The following is a 23,788-nucleotide window of genomic DNA, read 5'->3' as shown; positions in this document are numbered from 1 at the left end:
GTCAGAAGGGAAGAATAATTTGACAGAAGCATTGCATTAAGCCAAAATGTCTTTGAAATGGAAGTCCCTTATTCTGCTAATGCAGCTGAGTTGTTGCTTCAGCTCTGGGAGCTGTGGAAAGGTGTTGGTGTGGCCCACAGAATACAGTCATTGGATTAATATGAAGACCATCCTGGATGAGCTCATCCAGAGGGGCCATGAGGTGACTGTTTTGACATCTTCAGCTTCCATTCTTGTGGATCCAAACAAAACATCAACTATTAACTTTGAAGTTTATCCTACATCTTTAATGAAAGATGATCTTAAGAGTTTGTTCACAAGTCGGCTCAGGAAATGGACATATGATTTTAAACAACAGACGTTTTGGGAATATTTCTCACAAGTTCAAGAAATATTTTCGGAATATTCTGATCGTATTGAAATGTTTTGCAAAGAAGTTGTTTTGAACAAGAAACTCATGGCGAAACTACAAGACTCAAGGTTTGACATTGTTCTTGCGGATGCCGTTGGTCCTTGTGGTGAGCTGTTGGCTGAGCTTCTGGAAGCACCCTTTGTGTACAGTCTCCGCTTCACTCCTGGCTACACCTATGAAAAGTATAGTGGAGGACTCATGTTCCCTTCTTCCTATGTGCCCATTGTTTTATCAGAATTAACTGATCAAATGACATTTATGGAGAGGGTGAAAAATATGATATATGTGTTCTATTTTGACTTTTGGTTCCAAACATTTAATGAGAAGAAGTGGGATCAATTTTACAGCGAAGTTCTAGGTAAGTCATGTTTTAATTGACGATGTGAAGTCCTAACCATCCATAGCCTTTGAAGACAAGCTTGAATGAGTATAAAATCAGAGTAATTTGTTTTTATAAGTAAAATGATGAAATGAAATGTAAAATGATCTGTTATTCTTGCAAATACTCTGGAAAAGCTTACATAGAAGTTCAGTAAGAACTGTGTCTAAACACTCCAGAAAATCAAAACCTTGAAAACTGAACCAATAATGACTTCTCTATAGAAATGCATATCCATTTGAATGTATGTTCTTTCATGTGTAAGTATAGCAATTTTAAATATGACTAATTGTCTTGATGGCCATGTAGATCAAAGATATACATATGTATTACTTGCAAGTGGATATATATATGTGGTATGGTTTCCTGTTCCATGGATCAATGTGCTCATTTAGAACTGGAAATATCGTCCTATATTACAATGGAGAATCACTCACACTTGAGTGATCCATGTCTCTGTCTCAGCAGACAACTGTAATTCGAGGTTTCTCATGTCCTCAATGTATCATGAATTCTCATCCTAAATTCATATCCTAAACTCTTTTGAAGAGAATACATTCAAGTTATTAGTCTGTATTTTAATGGTTATAATTTTTCATAATAAATGATATACCCATTACAGTAGAGTACAAGCACATATTTTGTAAATTTGTTGTTTCCATCTTTTATATTCAAATATTTTTGATTTTAAGTAAAGCAATGTTATTAGTCTCCTGATATGAGTGAAATGTATTGTAGCTAATTACTAGGAATTCGGTTATACCCTCAAAAAACCTCAAAAATAAATTCCACAATTAAGAATCAACATACTAAATTGTGAAAATTAGAATAAGTACCTCCAGGAAACTGCTTGTGGAGGTCAGAGTGATTTTAAATTGATATTTGTCATTTTTGTGACCTTAGAGACAAAAAGAATGCATGTTCATTTGCATAATTTCATGCTGGCTTATCTTCATAAATATTTGAGATGAAGAATATACTGATGTGACATTATATATGAAAGAGGACTCACACAAGTTATTTAAGTACAGCAGTGGGGTGCATCCAGCCTGCAAGCTTTATAAAACTGGAAAATCATTTCATCTGTCCCTGCCAAAGCAACTGCCGGATGGTCTCAACATTCAATAAATCTGTCGCAGGCTAATTTTACAGTTTATAATTTTTAATGGCCTATGAATAATTAGCCCTTAGCATAAAATGTTTCCAGACCTCTTGTTAAGAACTACAAAAATTATAATGTGCATTATATGATACATACAGATTTTTTAAACCCCAATTGGAACATTTAAACAACCTTGGCTACATAATTCAAAATTGTCTAAGATCATTAACTGGCATATTCACATGACAATTTTTCCCATGTGCTATAAATTCTGTATTTTTCGTTCAGGAAGACCCACTACACTATCTGAGACAATGAGAAAAGCTGACATGTGGCTCATCCGAACCTACTGGGATTTGGAATTTCCTCGCCCATTCTTACCCAATTTCCATTTTGTTGGAGGACTCCATTGCAGACCTGCCAAGCCTTTGCCTAAGGTAAAGCTGTGCTACACTGATTTGTTGTTGTTGTTTGTGTTCTTGACGTTTCTAGTGGAAATAATTCTGCATTATGCATTCAGAGAGTTTAACTCACAGAAAGATATTGGAACTGGGGTAAAACGACCTCTCCCATACGGGCACCAGTTCAAGTCCTGGGTGCTCTACTTCTGATCTAGCCCCCTGTTAATGTGCCTGGGAAAGCAGTGGAAGATGGCCCAAGTCACTGGGGCCCTGCACCCACGTGGGAGACCCAAAAGAAGCACCTGGCTCCTGGCTTTGGCTCGGTTCAACTCCAGCCATTGAGGCCATTTGAGTAGTGAGCTAGCGTATGGAAGACATCTCTCTCTCTCTCTGTCTCTACCTCTCTCTATAACTCGTCTTTGAAATAAATAAAGTAGATCTTTAAAAAAAGGAAAAGAAAAGAAGCTTTTGTCACTAATTATGATCATGAGATACATTTTTTTTTTCAGATTGGAAGGGTTTAGTCATTAGTTCAAAGGAAAAAAAGAAAATTAGGAATTCAAAATATAAATAAAAAGAAATGAGTAATCGATTCTGATAAGACATTTCAGAAACTTTTGGCCCTACGTTTCACTTTTTGATGAGAGAGTATATTGAAAATATGGAATAATTTTTGTATACAATGCAGTTAATTTTAATTTACCACATATTGGGGATCACAAATGAGAATAATCCTCAAATAATTTCAAGTCAGCGTGTCCTCACTAGCTTACATGGTGTGAGAGAATTAAGAGGCTGACAGAATGACTATTGGAAAAGACTTTGGTGACTCCTTCCACTGTGGTTCAAGCAGCCTTTTTGGGATGTGAGGTGATGCAGAGGGTCCCTCACAATCAGTTATACATGCCACATTTCTTTGTCCAAAGGTGAAAGAAACATGTGAATTTGTCATTTGTAAACATGTAAAAATGAAAAAATTTATATCAATTATGTCATCTGTAAACATGCACCAATATTGGTGACTCAAATGTGTAACTACACATATAGGGCTCTGGACATAGGATCCTTAGAACTATTGCAAAGGAAATACTACTACTAATAAAAGACTCATAAGTGGTCGTTACCTTAACCTTCCATTTTATGAGGTATTATATCAGAAAAGTTTGAAAAACTGACAATCAAAAGTTGGGAAATGAATGATTTTAGTACTGAAAAAAACACATATAAAACGATCCTAACCAAAAGTAGCATTTCCTCTGTGTTCATCAAGAGACTAGGAAACTATTAATGACTCCAACTAAAATGAATCTTCAGATTCCCTTCCTAGGATATATTCATGTAATTTAATAGAACTCTAGCAATTAGAACCAAAGCTAAACGAATGACCCATGGTGCATGCTTCCAAAGCATCCTGTATTAGTGTTTAACAAATAATACAATGAGAATTTGTGTATAATTTCTAACACCAATTCCCTCAAAAATTGTGTAATGGCTCTATCTTGCTTCTTCCTTATATAAAGACACATACATTTTAACACAAATGCATAATACCAGCCATCTATTTCATATTACACATCTCCTCCCAGAGAACTTAAGTGTTTGGGTCAATTGAAAACAGAGGCCACTCTAATATCCTTGATTTTCAAGTTTTTTGCAGGATTCTTATTGATTCTGTTTGCTAGCGTTTTCTCATTTGTTACAGAGCTAATTTTCTCTTCACAGGAGATGGAAGACTTTGTACAGAGCTCTGGGGAAGAGGGAGTGGTGGTGTTTTCCCTGGGGTCCATGGTCAGCAACATGACAGAGGAAAGGGCCAATGTGATCGCATCAGCGCTTGCCCAGCTGCCACAAAAGGTTAGCAAAAAGTCCTTAGTGTTGGGCAGTTACTGAGTGATTTTGTTAAGTTTTGCAGAGATCTAATTACAGAACCTTCCTGTGTGAAAGGTAAACTTATAATAGCTCTGATTTATCTCTGAAATAATTTCAAACAAACATATAAATTACGGATGCCAAAATGATACTGGTTGACTGATAAACATCAATGTTAACATCATTATGATGAGCAAGAAATACATAAACAGGGAAGAGTATGAAATATTAGTAATATCATGATATTGTAGGCAAGTGGACAAAAATCACCAAATTCTGCTGTATTTGATCCTTTTTTCTTCAGCACACTTAGGGCCATTGTTCTTTCCATACAACATTATCAGAAAGCAGTAAAATGTTGATTATTACTGACAAAAGGCAGACTTGAATCATGTAATTTAGGCTTTCTGTGATATCCTGACTATTTTCCAATGTTGGAAAAGCCCTATTCAGTGAGCTGTTCAGAGGTCAGTGCAGAAAACGTTGCCTAAAGTCCACCAGTCTTGAGTGCAGATACCCACCCCCTCCCTGAGCCAAGTAGATTTAGAGAAAGAGAAAAAAACAGGTTGTGCTGTGGAACTGGCCCCTGCCAGTCTCAAGCAGGAGGATGTAAGGAAAGGATAGCGATGTATCTCTCCCTGGAAGTGGACTTTATGGATTATAAAATGTGACCCCACAAAGATGCTGCATTTAATACATCAGATTAACACTTCCTCCAGACTAAGGAAGGAGAAGGGAGTATGAGAAGTCTGGCATTTGAAACGATTCAGATGCCCTTAACTCCAAAATGTGTATTAGTAACTTATTTTTAATATTTAGATATGCCTGTTGGCTTCAGTTGTTTGTTAACTACCTTTTAGTTTCCTGCATAGTATCTTCTCCTAATGTCTAAAGCAATTGTTTACTGTGAACCTAATGCTACCTTAATATTTATAGAATAGGGGTTAACATTGTGAGGCAGGGAGTTAAGCCACCCTTAGTACCATCATACTCTATCAGAATGCCTATTGTAGTCTCAGCTCTTTTCCTTCCAATCCAGCTCCTTCCAATAAGCCTAAGAAAGAAGTATGATATGGCTAAACTACTGGGGCCCCTGCCACCCATATGGGAGACCCAGATGGAGGTCCAGGGTCCAGGATTTGGGCTGGACCAGCCCTGGATGCCTGGCTGTTGTGACCATTTGGGAAATAAGGATGGAAGATTCTCTCTCTCTGTCTCCCCTTTTTTTGTGTAACTCTAATTTTCAAATAAAAAAAAGAAATCTTAAAAAAGAATACCCATAGAGAAAAAAGAGGTTGAGCACTCATAAATTATATTCTGCTTTATGGGGATTTCTTGGGAATTACAAATTCAGTTCCTCATTTGATTCTAGTCATGAAAATGGCTTTGGTCTATAAGGCCTTGCTAGTAACTGCAATCAAGACTTGTAGTGCATCATGAAAGTGTAATCAGGCTGTTAAACAAAATTTAGTAGCATCACAGTTTAGAATTTTTCAACAGTTTCAACAACATATTATTGTTCCTACATTGACAGACACAGTGGTTTTTATACCTGAAGAATTTCTAAGTCAGCAATAGTGATAGACCATCGGATTCAGGTTGAAATCTGTCAAGTGTAACTTTTCTTCATGGTAGTTAATCATTTGTAATTTAAAAGAGGTTATAAATTCTTTCTACTTAGAATTCACTGGTCACTTATATTCACAACTGTTTGATTATATATAATCTTTTGTAAACAAATGAAAACTAAAACTATAATACATAACTTGAGGAAGAAGCAGATGGAAGTAAATTCTTTCTTGTATCTCTCAAAAAGAATGGAAGAAGACAATATTAGCTTTGGAGGATGAGAACTGGGTTAAAACAATGAATGTGAAGCTTTTTTTTTTAATTAGGTTCAGTTTTCCACACTAAAATTACATCGACTCCTTAAGAATTTATAAAACACTTGATTTTTGTGACTGATAATCACATTGCTCTAAGCTTCTATGAATGAAGATCATGATTGCACTGCATTCATGAAAAATGAGATATTCTGTTTGCAACAACTTTATAATTTTCTTACCTCAAACATCTTTTCTTCAATACTTTATCTGTATTTGGAAGGTGTTCAATTAGATGAAGTCTTAAGTTCTTGAAAATTCAGACATGTTGTATCTTTGAACTTCCACTAATGGTATGAGGTATTTTCTTTACCTACGAGATTTTCTGGAGATTTGATGGCCAGAAGCCAAGTTCCTTAGGATCCAATACCCGACTGTATAAGTGGATCCCCCAGAATGATTTACTAGGTAAGACCCTGAAGAAAAAACACGAAATTATGAATGACAATCAATAAAAATGAAAACAATTCAATAGGAAGCAATTCTGCTGAACATTTATTATTAAAATAGTTAGTTATAAAGTGATTATGTCTTTATTTTCTAGTCCTAAGAATGAAAAATGATATACAATAAAAATTTATATTTTGATATTTTAGTGCACATACTCATAATCTTTATGGCAAGAATTAAAGTATCATTAAATCAGCTGTAATTGTTTCTGTCAGATAATTTTTTAGATAATTTCCAACAGTTATCTCCTATTTCACACTTGACCTACTGTCTCCTATATCTACAGCTGTCACATTTTCTGCTATTCAGGAGCATTTCAATGTCACTGAAAAATAATAACTCTTCTTTGATTACAAGTGAATTTTCTATGAAAGTAAATTCATAATATCTCTCAGAAAATGATAACACATTTCATGATGAATTGTAGCCTCTCTTTTTCTGATTTCACCAGTACTTGTGTACTTGAATGCCCAACTTTCAGGCCCAATAACTTCACAATTTTATCAAGAGAAAATGTTCTAATATGCTAGTATTCTGCTTCTGTTACACAAAGTATTCTCATTTTTGTCTATTTGGCTAGCTTATATTCACATCTCCTATGTGACTTTCATTTGCCTCTCCAGTGGACTTCAGTGCCTCTTGTTCTGAGAAATGAAGTTATTTTCAATGTTCAGTCATGTCTAATATAATCTGTTATCTAGAAAACACCACCCATTTTGAAGTCTTGTATTACATACTTCTCATTTCACTGCAAAGACTCATGATTAACAATTTTCTGAAATTCACCAAACCATAGGTCATCCAAAAACCAAGGCTTTTATAACTCATGGTGGCACCAATGGCATCTATGAGGCGATCTACCATGGCATCCCTATGGTAGGCATTCCTTTGTTTGCGGATCAACCTGATAACATTGTTCATATGCAGGCCAAGGGAGCAGCTGTGAGACTGGATTTTAACACAATGACAAGTACAGACTTACTCAATGCATTGAAGACAGTCATTTACAATCCATCGTGAGTATAAATGTTCATTTTTTTAGGTAGTATTTCTACATGGTTTCTAGTCATCAGTATGAGTTCCAAACTTATTGAAGAGGATAATTTTGAAAGAGTGTGAAGGATGCATCCTATTTGAATTCTGTTTTTAACAACAACACACTTGACCTCATAGATTTAAGGGATAATCAATTAGTTAAACAATTTTGGCGCATACAAGAAATATTGAACCTATGCAGTTAATTATATAAATAGGGAATTATCTTTAAGTATGGCAGAATACACACAGGAAAGAATGATAAACCAAAGGAACATGATGAAATATTTTAATTCTTTACCTGAATTTTCTGGAAATATAAGTCTTTTTGCTCAAAATTTTATCATTATTGTGACAGACTTATAATATTGTGAAATACATACTATTGTAAAATTTTTTTCACTGTCTTGAAAAAATAGGATTTGCGATAACTGATGAGAAAACATTTAAGAATTAATTTTTGTCATGCTCCAAAGTAAATGATGCTGTGTGATATGCAGTACGTAGCATGACCACCCTCAACTTAACAGTCATTAATACTGTGAATTAATACTATAATATTATTACCATATAAGGAGGGTATCACATAAAGGAACACTGTAAAATATATTTATAAACAAAAAAGTGGAGAAATAAATTATGAGATTGATTTTTAAAAGTTTTGGAAGTATATAATAAAAGAAACACAAGTTTGTACCTAGATAGAAAAGAAAATATGGAATGGAAATGGAGATTTAATGTGAATGCATCAAAACTTGGAATTGAATGTATGAATTACATCAATCTTTTAAAAACAGAAAAAGCTAAAATTAATTAATTAAAAGATGACAACATAAAGATAAGTCTCTAGTCTAGCCATTGAGGCCACATGAGATGCCAGTGTCTTATATTGGAGTGCCAAGGTTCAGTTCCCACTCACGATCTCCATTCCAGCATTGCTGCTAATTTATACCCTGGGAAGCAACAGATGATACTTCAAGTATTTGCATCACAGGTGGTAGGTCTGGATTGAATATCTGACTCCAGCTTTGGCTAGAACTTGCAGGTGGGATTTCTCTACCATATGAAAACTTAAATAAGAGATTTGAAGAACAAAATAAACACATATAACCTATATGATCTATATTTCAACTGGGAATAAACATTTTATGAGCCATCAAAATAGCTACCAGAATTGGGCAAATGATATTCATTTTAAAGCCTCATCAAATTTGAAACTATTCAAGCAATAAAGAGTATATGATCTGCTTATGTTGTAAGTAAAAGAAAAAAAATGCAAAGAACGTAGATTAAAAAACTCTATGAATATGATTGGGAGGAGGAAGAAGGGATGGGATATGGCTGGGAGGGAGAGGAGATCCTGAAATGTCACCATGTTCCTAAATCTGTGTATATGAAATACATGAAACTTGTATAACTTAAATGCATTTTTTAAAATAAGAAAAAGAAACTGAAAAAAATCTGTGGTTTTTGGAAATGTTGGAATCTGCTTTGTTTTTCATAAACAGCAAAGAACTCACACGTGTCCCTTTGCTTCAGCAATCCCAATACTATGTAAAAATCCACTAGAAAATATGTCTATGAAAACCAAAAGACATGCCCAAGAATTTTCATAACAGAGTTATTACCCATGGGAAAATCTTTTTGATAAACCAAATGCCCATCAAGTATTGAATGAAGAGATAATCCCTGGTATTATTTTACAATAGAATATTGTACAGCAACAGAGTTAAACAAATCTTACACAAAAGTCAGAGACAAATGAGTACATACCGTATGATTCCAATGTATAGAGGAGAAGAATAAATATATGGTGTTACAAGTCAGCAAAATGCTTAAGTTGGGAACAGGATTAGTGAATGAAATGGTTCCTGAGGAGTGAAGATGTGCCATCCTAGACCATGAGCTGATTAGTAGGTACATTGACATTCTCACTTTGTCACAATTTTCAACTTAATTATAAACTTTCCAGCTGTTCGCTTAGGATATGTGCAGTTTTTTAGATATTTCATGCTGGCATCATATGTTTACTATAGGAAATGCAGTATGTTTTAAAATGTTAGGAAAGTAATAGCAAAGTAAACACTAAATATTACAATTGGCTAGGACTGCTATGCTAATGTAACCAGGAAAGGTATCTTTTAAGGTGACCATTCAGTTTAGAGGTATTTCACCCACCATGAAATAATTTCTCTTTAAAAGCTTCAAGTCGATTGTTCTCAAATCGCTTTTTCACAATCTCAGTTGAACATTGAGTAACACATTACCATTTACTCAGCGAAGGAACATTTAACTTTGACTCCCAATTTTCAATTATTGCCTTGGAAAATATTTCTCAATAAGAAAATTTCAATTAAGCCTGAAACATTTTCTGAGGTTATCAGCAAAATTGCACCAACTATATAGCAATTCTATTGTGTATTTGTGGAATGATTCATGGCACTTTTCATAAAAATGATATGGACATGATATACTTAGGCAGATTGACTTCCTTGTAATACTAGTATCCTTGGACTTGTTGTGCTTGAGCAAATTAACTTCCTCTTAATGTTGATATCTTTATTCTCTCCTATAGATATAAAGAGAATGCTATGAGGTTATCAAGAATTCACCATGATCAACCCATGAAGCCCCTGGATCAGGCAGTCTTCTGGATCGAGTATGTCATGCGCCACAAAGGGGCCAAGCACCTTAGGGTTGCAGCCCACGACCTCACCTGGTACCAGTACCACTCTCTGGATGTGATTGGGTTCCTGCTGGCCTGTGTGGGAACTGTAGTGTTCATAATCCTAGAGTGTTGTCTGTTTTCATACAAAATGTTTGTTAAAACTGGAAAGAAGAACAAAAAGGAATGATTCTACCTAAGTCTGATGCTGAGAGTCCTGATATTTGGGAGTTCTCTAATTGAAAGGCACAAAATGCAGAAGAAACTGTGATGCAAGGTTCCTTTCCTCCTGTGACAAAACTAGTTTTTGCAATTTACCTTGTCAAGTACAAATTTGTTTCCCAGGAATTAATAACTTTTGAAAAATTAGAAATATCTCAGGCCAAAGAAAGCAATCTATGGCAAATAAAAAATTATGCAACATTTCACTTTCTCTTTTAATACTAAATAAGCTGAATAATGATTCACAGATTTTTCATGGACACATGACCACAAAGAATTTAGTCTTCCTGTGTTTTGCACAGAGGTTCAATGCCTACATTCAATATGAGAATGCCTGGGTTTGAGCCTTGGCCTCTCCAGTTCTGATTCCAGTTTCTGCTGATGGGACTCCTTGGGTTCATGCAGCATTTGTGTTATACCTGAAATGAGTTCCTGGTTTCTGGTTTCATCCTGGCACAGCCACTACTATTTTAAATATTTACTGAGTGAACTAGGAGATGAAAATTCTGTCTCTCTTTCTCTCTCTCTCTCAAATGTTGTAATTTAAAAAAATTTCATTGTGGCTGGTGCTGGGGCTCAGTAGGCTAATCCTCCCCCTGCGGCACCAGCACCCCAGGTTCTGTCCCAGTTGCTCCTCTTCCAGTCCAGCTCTCTGCTGTGGCCCGGGAGTGCAGTGGAGGATGGCCCAGGTCCTTGGGCCCTGCACCCATATGGGAGACCATGAGAAGCTCCTGGCTTAGGATCAGCGCAGTGGGCCAGCCGCAGCAGATATTGGGGGGTGAACCAACGGAAAAGGAAGATCTTTCTCTCTCTTTCTCTCTCTCACTGTCCACTCTGCCTGCCAAAAAGAATCATATAAAAAAAAAAAGATAATTGAAAATGAAAAAAAAATCTCATTGTTATTTTTTCAATAACACACAAAACTTTAACTTCATTTTGGCTCATAATTTTGTAGTTTTATTCTTTTTCCATAGAAGTTATTCAATGAGTAGAAAACATGAAAATGACTCACTTTTCCATTTGGCTTTGGAAACTAGTATTTCTGATTGGCTTTTACTGGGCATGTGAAGTAGGCAAGCATACAGGTTAAAATATATTAGGTTTGTGAGCTGGAAGACCAAGCCTTGCCACGCCCATCTGTCACCTCACCCCCTACCTGATACCTTCAGCATGCCCCTGTGTGACCTCATCCCCCTACCTGACCACACCTGGGTGTGCACCAGCTAATCAGGTTAATTAACCACTCCACTTTGGAAGTGGGTTAAAAGCCTGGGACATAGCATGTCCCGCACTTCTCTTCTTCCCTGGCCTCTTGCCAGGAGGGGGCTTGCTATAGCCTTGCAACTCCAGGACGCTTGGCCTTCTGGCCACCTGCCCTAGGCTTCCTGGCCTAGATGCTCCTCCACGTGGCTGGTTCTTGGTGCTTGGTATGAACCCAGATTTACCTCTCTCTTAAATAAAGCTCTCACTCTTCTATGCATCTTTCTCACTAAATAAAGGCTTAAGATATATCATGCTGCCACATTTAACTGTGCCAGTATTTAGAATTCTTCTCTAAATATTAGGAAAGATCCCTCTCATGCTTATTAATATTGAGGATTTATTAATAAGTATATGGTGATATCATATGGCACCCCAAATTCCTGTAGCATATGTGGCACCCCAGATGGCACTTCTGGGGAATTTTAAGGGCCACATTTTTGTATGAATTTTAGGGGGTCATCTCTGATTTCACATGCAGCCTCCAGGTAACTTTATCCCTAAAAATAGAGCAAAGTAATTCCCTTCTTCCTGCTCAAGCCCTTTCCCATTGGAATGTATGTGGAATTTGAATTATAATAACTCCTAACTGCTGAGATGGTGCTATTTGGAAAAGTCTTTCCTTTCAGCTCATTCTCCATTCCTCTTAGGCTTCTTTTTTTAAGATTTATTTATTTATTTGAAAGGCAGAATTTTAGAGAGGCAGAGGCAGAGAGAGAGAGAGAGAAAGAGATGTCTTCCATTTGCTGGTCCACTCCCCAGATGGCTGCAACAGCCAGAATTGTGCAGATCTGAACAGTGACCAACACTCTAATACTCTGATAATATTTAACTTTCACTCCTTAGTTGTTGGCATCAGTCCTTTCACTAGTATTTGCTGTGCTGCTGCCCTTTTGTGAAGGAGCAAGTCCTCTCTTCACAGGAAATGGAAAACTTTGTGCTGAGCTCTAGAGAAAAGGGAGTTGCGCTCTTTTCCCTGGGACCAATGGTCAGTGAGCTGACAGAAGATAGGGCCACTATGATTGCATCAGCCCTTGCTTGGCTTCAGTGAGAGGTTAGAAGGAAACGTCCTAATAGTGGGCACATACTGACTGAGCCTCTTTTATTCTGCTTAAGATTGAGTACAGACGCTTCCTGTGTGAAAAGTAAGCGGTCAGAATGGCTCTGGTCAATCACTTTTTCAACAAAGATACACATGATAAATGCTAAAATGATAAATGCTTGTGATTGATAATAACTTTGGTGTTAACATTCTGATAAAAAACAAATAGATACTAAACTGGCACAACACAGAGTTCTGATGTCATCACAATGTTAGCGAGGAACACAGAAATCAGGGAGTTTCTGTCAAGATTCTTGAGGGCAAGTACACACGAAAGATATTATCACAAAAAGGTAAAATGTTAACTAGTAACTTTACCAATAATAATGTTCAGTGTGTAATGACCAAAATGAAAAAGAATTGGCCGGCGCCGTGGCTCACTAGGCTAATCCTCTGCCTTGTGGCGCCGGCACACTGGGTTCCAGTCCCGGTCGGGACGCCGGATTCTGACCCGGTTGCCCCTCTTCCAGGCCGGCTCTCTGCTGTGGCCCTGGAGTGCAGTGGAGGATGGCCCAAGTGCTTGGGCCCTGCACCCCATGGGAGACCAGGAGAAGCACCTGGCTCCTGCCTTCGGATCAGTTCGGTGCGCAGGCCGCGGTGGCCATTGGAGGGTGAACCAATGGCAAAGGAAGACCTTTCTCTCTGTCTCTCTCTCTCACTGTCCACTCTGCCTGTCAAAAAAATTTTAAAAAATTAAAAAAAAAAAAAAAAAGAATCAAGTCCATCATTTGTACGAGGCTACCTTTGAAATCTGGTCCCTTTCAAAATTTTTTTTTTTTTTTTTTTTATTTTTGACAGGCAGAGTGGACAGTGAGAGAGAGAGACAGAGAGAGAAAGGTCTTCCTTTGCCGTTGGTTCACCCTCCAATGGCCGCCGCTGCAGCCGGCGCACCGCGCTGATCTGATGGCAGGAGCCAGGAGCCAGGTGCTTTTCCTGGTCTCCCATGGGGTGCAGGGCCCAAGCACCTGGGCCATCCTCCACTGCACTCCCTGGCCATAGCAGAGAGCTGGCCTGGAAGAGGAGCAACCGGGACAGAATCCGGCGCCCCAACCGGGACTAGAACCCGGTGTGCCGGCGCCGCAAGGTGGAGGATTAGCCTATTGAGCCACGGCGCCGGCCATCAAAATTTGTTTTTAAATTTATTTATGTGACAGGTAGGCAGATGGACAGAAAAACAAACAGGGAGACTATGAAAGCTCCCATCTAATATTTCAGTCCTCAAATTCTCACAATGGCTGGGACTGGGTGGATAGAGATGAGGAGCCAGAAATGCAATCCAGATTTTTTACATGGGTAGCAGAGACTGAATTATTGAACCTCTCTTAATGCTAGACTACTGTCTATTCCATTTTCTTTTCTTTTTTCTTTCCTTCTTCCTTTTGATGTGGAACTTTTACCTCATATGATGAGTTCCAGTAAAAACGTGGTTTAGAAGACAGTGGCCCCTATGGGTACTTCCACCTTTACTTCAAAGTGGGCAACAAATGCTACCCCCAATGTGGCAGCACCAGGGGGACTTCTGCCCTGACGGGAAGATGGGCCAAAGACCTCACCAACAACACAATATGGAGGCCCCCATAGTTGATCATATGCTAAATGCCTGGCCAATAGTGAGAATTTTTTCCTAATATTTATTTATTTATTTATTTATATGAGAGGCAGAGTTACAGAGAGGAAGAGGCAGAGAGAAAGAGGTTTTCCATCCACTGGTTCACTCCCCAGATGACCACAAGGACAGGAACTAGGCTGATCCAAAACCAGGAGCCAGGAGCTTCTTCTGGGTTCCCACACAGATACAAGGGGCATCTTTCACTGCTTTCCCAGGGCATAGAAGAGAGCTGGATTGGAAAGGGAGCAGCCAGGGCTCAAACGGGTGCTTCTATGGAATGCTGCCACTGCAGACTATGGCTTTACCCGCTACACCACAATGCAGGCTCCAATGAGAATTTTAAATTTCAGTTTTTTTTTTTTTTTAAATTTTAGTTTTACACTGGTTCTCTTGAGCTTTCTGGGATTCCATATATCAGGCATGGTGGTGGCTTCCTGGGGTTCCGTAACCCAGATCTAGAGGTGGCCTTCTGAGATTTCATCGCAGATCAGGTGGTTTTCCCTTAGGCCTTCTGCTGTTTCCCAGACCAGGAAGCATTCTGTTTTCATTTCTGTATGTTACTTTGGCTTTATGCTAGTTAGTGGAAATAGGGAGCCCCTTCAGTGGGCTGGGTAAAATAATGGACCCAATTTGGGGTGTAAAAGTAGAACCTAAGGTGTCAAAATTATAGTTAGTGCAAGGTATCCAAGTCACAAGCTTACACATGATTAGGCTTGTGGGTCGTCATATCTATCTCTGCTTCTTAGGTCCTACAAAGAGACTGTTGAGCTGTATAGTTCTGCATACATTCCTATGGACTTACTTCTAAGGGTACAGTTTGTATGGCATTTCAAATCCCCATGATCTGGTTCATAAAATATCTTTTTTTTTTTTTTTTTTTTTTTTTGACAGGCAGAGTGGACAGTGAGAGAGAGACAGAGAGAGAAAGGTCTTCCTTTGCCGTTGGTTCACCCTCCAATGGCCGCCGCTGCAGCCGGCGCACCGCGCTGATCCTGGCAGGAGCCAGGAGCCAGGTGCTTTTCCTGGTCTCCCATGGGGTGCAGGGCCCAAGCACCTGGGCCATCCTCCACTGCACTCCCTGGCCATAGCAGAGAGCTGGCCTGGAAGAGGGGCAACCGGGACAGAATCCGGCGCCCCAACCGGGACTAGAACCCGGTGTGCCGGCGCCGCAAGGTGGAGGATTATGGTTCATAAAATATCATTTTAAGTGTTCTTTGATAATATAGATAGGCTTGAGGAGGAGAGAATGCTCCAACGTGGGAAGCAGTCCATACAGCAGACTCATAGAATGGCAATTGTTGTAAGTAATGCTCAGTGACCTCCGGGTCAGCTCTAAAGGCATTCTTGTTCCAGCTGAAAAACCCACAGGAGCATTCCAGGAATGGAAAGCCAGCACACTTGTGCAAAAAGTGACCCTACATGGAGAACCTCCCTAGGTGAGACCTCAGTGGAAAGAAGTAGTCATCAAAGAAGGAGGTACTTTTCTCTAAAGCGAGGAGAGAACTTCCACTTTGTTTATGGCCTCGTCTAAATACTGATGTAGTTTGTGGTTTCAAAAGGCTTCCATAGCCTCGGCAGCTCATGTCAAGAGCCTCGGGTGGTCACTAACATCATACATAAGAGTGCTGATTGTTAAATTAACAAGTGTCTACTAACTTCCCAATCAAGACCTCTTTCCTCAAAAAACTACAGAATTAGCATTAATGGTAAAACTTGTTCCCAAACATTTACTTTGTTCTAACATGTTATATTCTTATGTGTCAGAAAGTCTAGTTATATCTAAGTCTTAAACTCCATTGGCTGTATTCTTAAGTGTTTCTTTAAAGTCTCAAACATAAATTCTTGGATCCATGTCTCTCTGTGACATTTCTATATCATATGTTTTAACACAAGGTCAAATACAGAGTGAAGGAGGGTTAAGGCCTCAGGACTACTAATGAGATGGTTGTTTCAATGCATCTTACTGTGTGATAAACCTTTACCTAGGGGAAAATTTCTTCTGCATTCCTCTAAACCCAAAATCTGGGAAAGTTATGATACAGAAGTTTCCAAACAAAGCTCAGGTTTCTAAACTAGAGGTAGGGTACCTGGCATATGTTCTAACTCCAGAAAAGTGTTCTTTCTCAGTCAAGGGAAAAAGAAAGCTATTCTATGTAAAAGGGCAACTCAGGATATTTCTGGGAATGGTAGGATTCTGTGGAATCTGGATTCCAAGAATTGGATTGCAAGCCTTGGTATGAGGCTTTAAAAGGCCCTGACACTGACACACTGTGCAGGACAGGGGAACTTTTAATAGAAGCTCCAACATTAGAAATTCCTGAGCAAGCCCTTCATAGAACGATCCACTTCAGATCAGTTACAGCAGTGAAAGGGACCTTACCAGGTGCTACTGAGAACAACTACCTCAGTGAAATTAGAATTAATTAGATTTAATTTCCATTCCTATGATCTACATGAGGATAGCCTTTCCATCTTAAGGCCACACACAACTCACAATTGGTTTTGTTCTGATTTTGCTTATGCTAATTAACAAACTTACATGTTTCAGAACTCAACAAATTCTGACCATAAAGGGACACAGCCTTTGGCAGTGACTGAGACTGCTCTAGTTTATAAAGTGAATTTATTAGCTGAGATAGAGACTTCCAGACCCAGGACAGGCAGGGCCTGCGCTACACCCCTCATAAGCAGGAAGCAGCTATAGAAGATATGATTCTACGCCCTTCAACAGCCCTTAGGATTAAGGGCTGGAAAGTCTCTAAGAGGGGAATGATGTAGGCAGACAGGGAAAAAGTGATTAGATTTGTGAGCTGGAAGGCCATGTCCCCTGTGTGATCTCATCCTCCTATCTGACCCCATCTGTATGCACACCTGCCAATCAGGCCACATAATCATTCCCCTTTGGAAGTGGATAAAAGGCTTGAAACACGATAGGCCCAGCCCTTCTTTCACCATTATTGACCCTGTTGCCCTTGTTCCCCTCACCTTTGGGACATGTGTTCTTCGGACAGCCTGCACTCTCTGCCTTCACTTTGCTGCTCGTGATAAGCTGCTAGCAACTGCTCATAACCAAACGCTTGCTGCAGGTGGCTCTTGCCTACTCTCTGCTCGGTGTGGATCCAGACTTCCTTTTCCCCTTGAGACAGAGCCCTCACTCTCCTATGCATTTCTCTCCCTGAATAAAAAGCTTAAAAACTTACCCTGTCATCTGGTCTCTTTGAGTCAGTATTCAGAATTCTTCTCTGAATTCGTGGCAAGAGCCCACATAGCTTATTAATTTCAGAAATATTAATAAGCAAACTTACATCAGAGCTGGGACTAGAACTGCCCATATTGGATGCCGGTGCTTCAGGCTGGGGCTTTAACCTGCTGTGCCACAGTGCTGACCTCCCCTTTTTTAGAGAATAACTTTACAAGTTTTAGTTATGTCTGGGTGCTCAATTTCATGGCTTGAAAGAGATTTGTTATTATCCTTAGGTACTTCCTTAATGTTAATTAAGTTCCTCAAATATGGACTCTAGGTAGTATCTCAGTCCCCCTGCTATACTACTACCTTGTCTGTTTTAAAGTTAAATGGAGAGTAAAGAATGATTTAAGACCTCAGGGCTATTACTGAGGCATTTATTTCATTTATTTCATTGCATTTTATCTAAAGAATGTTTTCTTCTGCATTTCCTTAAACCCAGAATCTAGCAAAATAATCAAAGAGTGTTTCAGCAAAAAAGCTCAGGTTTCTAAACAAGAGGTAGATTACCTGGCATATATTCCGACCCTAGGAAAGTGTGCTCTTTCAGTCAAGAGAAAGGAAAGTATTCTATTATATAGGGCCACCACAGCTAAGAACATTTGTAGGAATAATAAGATTCTATAGAAATAGATTCCAGGATTTAGGTTAAAGCTGAACCTTTATTTGAAGCTTTAAAATGAACGACACCGACCCACTGTGCTGGACATGGAAGCTACAAAAGGCATTCCAAAGGATTAAAGAGCTATTAGCAGGAGCTCTAGTATTAAAAATCCCTAACCTTGTAAGCCATTCTCCCTGTTTGTAGCAAAAAGCAAAGGGTTGCTCTAGGGGTATTGACTCAGAAATTTGGTCCACTTCCAGGACCTGTGGCCTATTTTCATAAACACAAGATTCGGTGGCTACATCTGAATGATCACTTCAGAGGCAGTTTCAGAGAAAGGTTGACTAAAGTCCATGAAACCTGAGTACAAGTTATATAAGCAGGCAGATTTGATTAAATTGATTAGATTTGAGAGAGCTGGATTCCATGCCTTCACCCTGCCCCCTGCCTAATCTTACCTGTGCGCCCACCTGCCAATCAGACAAGTATCCACACCCCTTTGGAAGTGAGTAAAAGCCCTGGAACACCTGGGCAGCTCCCTTGTTGTCCTGCACCTCTGGTTGCCCAATCTCTGCTTTTCTATCTGTGCTACCCACCTGGGGCTGATCCCACTGTATGCTTTGCTCCAAATGGCTCCCGGCCTGGTATGGACCCAGCTTGCACTTCTAGACTTTGTTCGCCCCTAAATTAAGCACTCACTTTCCTGTGTATTTCTCTCATTGAATAAATGCCAAAACTACCATATCACCTGGTTTACTTGAGCTGCTATTCAGAATTCTTATCTGAATAGACAGCAAGGACCCTCAATATTAATATTGAAATAATGAATAAAGCTAGTTGGTAACACAAGCACTCACCTACCCAGCCAACTATATTTAGAGATCCAGAAAAACCAGTCTCCCCTCAGGGCCCAACCCTGCCAGCATCTGAAGCAGGAAGATGTAAGAGGTAGGGGAGATATGGTTCCTTCCCAGCAGGTGAAACCTGTGCAGCATGAAATACAGCTTGGTCAGCTGTGTTTCTAAACCATCAAGATTCAATACCTCCACAAATTCAGGAAGATAAATGGGATAAAAGAAGGGGTGATGCAGAGGCATGATGCCCCCTAATCCATAAAATGCATTAGCCAATCGTTCTCCACTATGTACAATATACATGCAATCTTGGAGTATTTTTGAACTGTTGGAGGTAGGGAGAAACAGGCTCAAGACCTGTTTTTTCTATCAAAATATTAAAATTTATAAATGGTTTCTATATTTGTTTTTTAAAATGTATTTATAATTATAATCCATTGCTATCATTATTTTGTTGCTCAAATTAATACCAATTTGATTCACGAGGATTCCTTATAATTGCCTGTCATATTTTTTGACACATTCCTAGAATTTGATTGCTTTTTCACTTTTAGATAGCACAAGACTCTTCGGACTCATCCTGGACTTTGCTTACTTGAGGACCAATAAGGATCTTTTCACCAAGAAGCTAGGATTACTTTTATTTAAAAAAAGTCTCTACAATAAAGATTCAAATAATAGATGTGCTCATTAATTGTCATATAACATTGCTCGCAGGCCACTGTAGGAAAGAGGTTTGGGAAATAAATATTTATAGCTTTGAACTTAGCATTTAAATAACAAATATATCTTAACCACTGTTACAGAAAGCACCAAAAGAATATAATATGCAAAAAAATGCCTAAATTTAAATGAATGGATCATAAACACAAAGAAGATGGTCAGTCAGGTTAACAATTATGGGTTTCTCAACAAAATCAATGATATATGTTCCTAGAATTTGATTTGACAAAAAATAATAAATACTATGGATGAGGAACCAAATAAGAGGACACTCCCATGATTATTTCACGGATAAGTAAATACAATGTAAACAGACAAAGAGCACATATGGGAGCAAGAGAATAGACTTCCACTAACCAAAACTGAACTAGCCAATATTGAAACCAAAAATCCAATGTAGTTATATCAATTCTTATGCATTTGAATATCAGAGAAATGGCCACCACTAGAGACGTAGATCCAAAGGGCCAACCTAAGGTCATCTTTGTCAGAAATTTTATATGCTCCAATTTTGAAGAGCTTCATTTTCAAAAGAAAGTATGCTTTTGACTCAACTGAATTTTATCATTACTTAAGTGCCTAAAAGTAAGAAACTCTGATGCTAAGAAAGGCAATTATTGAAGTATTGCTGTCTGTTGTATCAGCTTTCAAATAAATGAAGCAGACATTAAGAAGTTAAGAAGTAAGGTATATGAATAAAATACTGATAGTGAAATGACTATAAGAAAAATGAAAAGGGAAATTACTGGGAATTGTTCTTCCAGGGTGGGAACCTTTAGATGGTTATTAGGAGATGATTAAAATGGAACTTGATGGAAATAAAACAAAGATCTCAATATAACACTATCAAAATATTGGATAGACAAATGCAACCTTCTGAATGTAACCCCTACCTTATAGGACCCAAACAATCAGCTTAATATATAGTCATTTAATGGAACTTAAAAACTAGAAAACAGTGATTTTAATGAGAGCATAGATAAAAATTTAATGCAGTGATCTTTAGGCAGATTGTTCGTGATAAATGGGCAAAGGTCTGTTGGTTCAAGTCCTTGTTGGACATCCAAATCCTATATACACAAGTAGATTAAACGATCAAAGGATGGTGAGAGAAAATACCTGAAACTTTTTTGACAGAAGAACCACATGTACTGTGGTACCAGTATCCATCAGGGGTGATCTAACAGGCTAGCATTAGATTGACAGAATACAAAAATGTAAGTTGATAAATTTGGAATGCTTACATGGATTTAATATGAAGGTGTTGTGTTCTTTTTACATAAAAGTTTCATGGCAATGATTAATATATCTGACAAGGGAACACTCTATCTGGTATTACAAAACCAAACATGCCAATAAATTCCAAATGGAGTATAGAGTTAGCAATGTAAAAGTTGATCATTAAGATACATTTATAGGAGAGCTGATATAATTGAACATGTTTCAGGTAAAGTGGTTTTTGCAGTTACCTAATTATTTTATACAGATAGAGCTTACATCTTTCTGAGCAATGTTTCTTGTACTTAGTATTGTAAATCAGAAGGCATGCAAATCTACCCTCCAGTCTATACTGGACTCGTTAAATTAGAACCTGTATGATCGTCCAAACCAAAAAAATTTCAGAATAGGAACTGATGTGCTGGTAAGAACAAATTATCTATGTGATAGTCCCATAAGGAACATAGACTGGAGCTTATGGCAAGTCTATGAGCACTTCCACTTCTCACTTTCTGAGATTTCAGCCTCAGAAATTTTCATTTGGGAGACCTTTACTACCTATCTATGGAATAACACTTGAAGCTACACTTAATGTCTGTAGGATGTAAAAAGATTTTGAAACCTGAAATATATATGCTGTCTCTGGTATTCCAGAGAAACACTCTAACACGGACGGCAGTATACAGAAGAGCTCCATATCTACGTATGGAAAAAATGAACTTTTTACAGGACCAGGCTACCTGGGGATACAAGGAGGAGATACCCATAAGCAGGGAATCCCTTACTTAACTTTGGAACTATTTGAGCAACTTCTACACTGTGCGGTTCCCCAAAACAGCTCCCAACTGATGAAGAAAGAGCTGTAGATTTTGTGGATGGCAAGGAACAGACAGCATCCCATTTAGAAAGATCTTATTATGATCGGAAATGTTGGAAACAATTCAGCACATTGGGCTGAATAAAATCCCGTTTTTCTAGCAGTGATTGAAAAGCTGAACAACAATAAAATCTCCTGCATTTTTTCGAAAAAAATATGATTTATTTGAAAAGCAGTGTTACAGAGGAGCAGAGGCATAGAACAAAAGAGAGAGAGAGACAGAGAGAGAGAGAGAGAGATCTTCCAAACACTGATTTACTCCTTAAATAGCCACAAAGGCAGGAGTTGAGGCTATCCAAAGCCAGGAGCCAAGAGCTTCTTTTGGGGTGCATGGCTTTCCCAAGCAATAGCAGGGCTTTCCCAGACCATAGCAGAGAGCTGGATGGGAAGTGGAGCAGCTTGGATACAAAAATGCGCATGTATGGGATTCTGGCAATGCAGGTGGTGGCTTTAAATGCTGCGTGGAAGCAGGGGCCCTTATCTCCTGCATTTTCATTTTTATTGATTCATAGAAAATAACCAATGATCTAGCCATAGACTCAGGTGGAAAGTAAATGATAATATGTTCTATTAAATGCCTGGTCAAATGAGCATAGCCCTGTGGAAATTACAGGGGTATATTAAAATAGAACAGATTTATATCATTTATATCATTCAAAGGACTCCCTTCTAGGTATGGAAGATAATTGGAGTTGTCAAACAGATGTATGCATGTGCTCATTTAAGGTGTCATTGACTTAAGGAGTGAGTGGATATGGGGGTATTACAGCAATGATTATATCACTTTTGCCCCTTCTCAAGCATATAATATCAGTAAAAACACTTGTCTGCAAGCAAAAGAAGTAGAGACCAAGATGGTTAGGCAGCACTTTCTCTGGTTTAAAGGCACTGCACTTAGCTTGCAAACGAGACAGAAAGTAATATCCTGGTAGGGTAGGGAGGTGGGGGGCAGGGAGGGAGAAGAGACGCTACAAATTGTTCCTGATAGGAGTAGATCTTGGCACTGGACTAGGCTTTGCTTTCCCCAAAGTGCTAGTAAAAAACAGAAGTGAAGACATTACCTATATTTGGTCATTTTGTTAGATAAGAGAATATGCTTTATAGACCATAAGTTATAATATGAACAGAGAGTCCATTAGATATACACTTGTATTAAATAGATATTTATCTCTTCCTCATATTTTTGTTGTAACTTCTCCTGAGGCAGTGCCCTAGCTGTCTGTGGTGGAAGCCAAAATTACCCAAGGCAGAAGCCTTGTTATTATTTCAGATGTATTTCTCAGTACTCTTGGAATAACTGTTAGCAACTGTTAAAGAATGCAGGGCTGAATTGGGCACTTGTCGCAGCAGTTTAGTCTTAGCATGGGGTGCCTATGTCCCACATCATAGTATACAGATCAGCTCCCACTTAGCCCATTTCCAATGCAGCTGTTAATGTGCAACCTTGGAGAGAGTAGATGAGGGTTCAAGCACTTGGGACACTGTCTCCCATGTAGAAGTGCCAAATTCATTATGAAAATAGATATTAAAAAACAAGCAGGAATTAAGGAATAAATAGGTATTCATGAGCAGTCAAATATATTCATGAGCAATCAAATAGGTATGAATGAACAAATAGATATCTCTGTGAATGATATCCCTGCTGGAGGAGTAGGTTTCTAGTCACTTTCAACATGGAACCATCAGCCTATGAAGAGCTTAGCTATAGGTACTTGGAAATTCAGGGTATTGTGAAGGAACTGAAGGGCTGTGTTAGGGCTGCGCTGGCTGGAAGAAGGGGGACTCTTCTTAGCATTAGCTGTCAGTATTTTAGCCTGTGAAACACAAGGTAGGGCTATGTGAGAAAGAATGGAGGACTTACATACTCAATCGGGCCCAC

The 23,788-nt window shown here is 38.5% G+C and overlaps 1 protein-coding gene across 5 annotated transcripts; it reads left to right on the top strand.

Annotated features, from left to right (window-relative positions):
• Positions 1-10,619, top strand: LOC100338508 (UDP-glucuronosyltransferase 2B17). Of its 5 annotated transcripts, none has more exons than XM_002717129.6 (6): positions 1-770; positions 2,182-2,330; positions 4,017-4,148; positions 6,367-6,454; positions 7,293-7,512; positions 10,107-10,619. In XM_002717129.6, the coding sequence occupies exons 1-6, from the start codon at positions 47-49 to the stop codon at positions 10,384-10,386; spliced, it is 1,593 nt and encodes a 530-aa protein (XP_002717175.3). In that variant the 5' UTR covers positions 1-46; the 3' UTR covers positions 10,387-10,619. The 5 variants fall into 5 exon arrangements, 4 of the variants coding, with proteins under 4 accessions (XP_002717175.3, XP_069904166.1, XP_089158802.1 ...); XR_016212133.1 differs by having other exon boundaries at positions 9-770; positions 7,424-7,512; positions 10,107-10,246; XM_070048065.2 differs by having other exon boundaries at positions 9-770; positions 7,293-7,372; positions 10,107-10,249.
• Positions 10,620-23,788: the final 13,169 nt, after the last annotated feature.

Source organism: Oryctolagus cuniculus, chromosome 8 (genome assembly GCF_051225735.1).
Source record: "Oryctolagus cuniculus isolate XC-2025 breed Fujian yellow rabbit chromosome 8, ASM5122573v1, whole genome shotgun sequence".
Taxonomy (NCBI): domain Eukaryota; kingdom Metazoa; phylum Chordata; class Mammalia; order Lagomorpha; family Leporidae; genus Oryctolagus; species Oryctolagus cuniculus.
Note: the sequence above shows the minus strand (reverse complement) of the source record. Positions and strands in the feature narration are given on the sequence as shown.

What these genes read in the sequence shown, in the direction of transcription:
- LOC100338508 (XM_002717129.6), top strand. Translation starts at nt 47, where the DNA reads ATGTCTTTGAAATGGAAGTCCCTTATTCTGCTAATGCAGCTGAGTTGT. An exon ending in ATTTTACAGCGAAGTTCTAG is followed by an intron (nt 771 to 2,181) that starts GTAAGTCATGTT and finishes TTTTTCGTTCAG; the next exon opens with GAAGACCCACTACACTATCT. An exon ending in CCCCCAGAATGATTTACTAG is followed by an intron (nt 6,455 to 7,292) that starts GTAAGACCCTGA and finishes ACCAAACCATAG; the next exon opens with GTCATCCAAAAACCAAGGCT.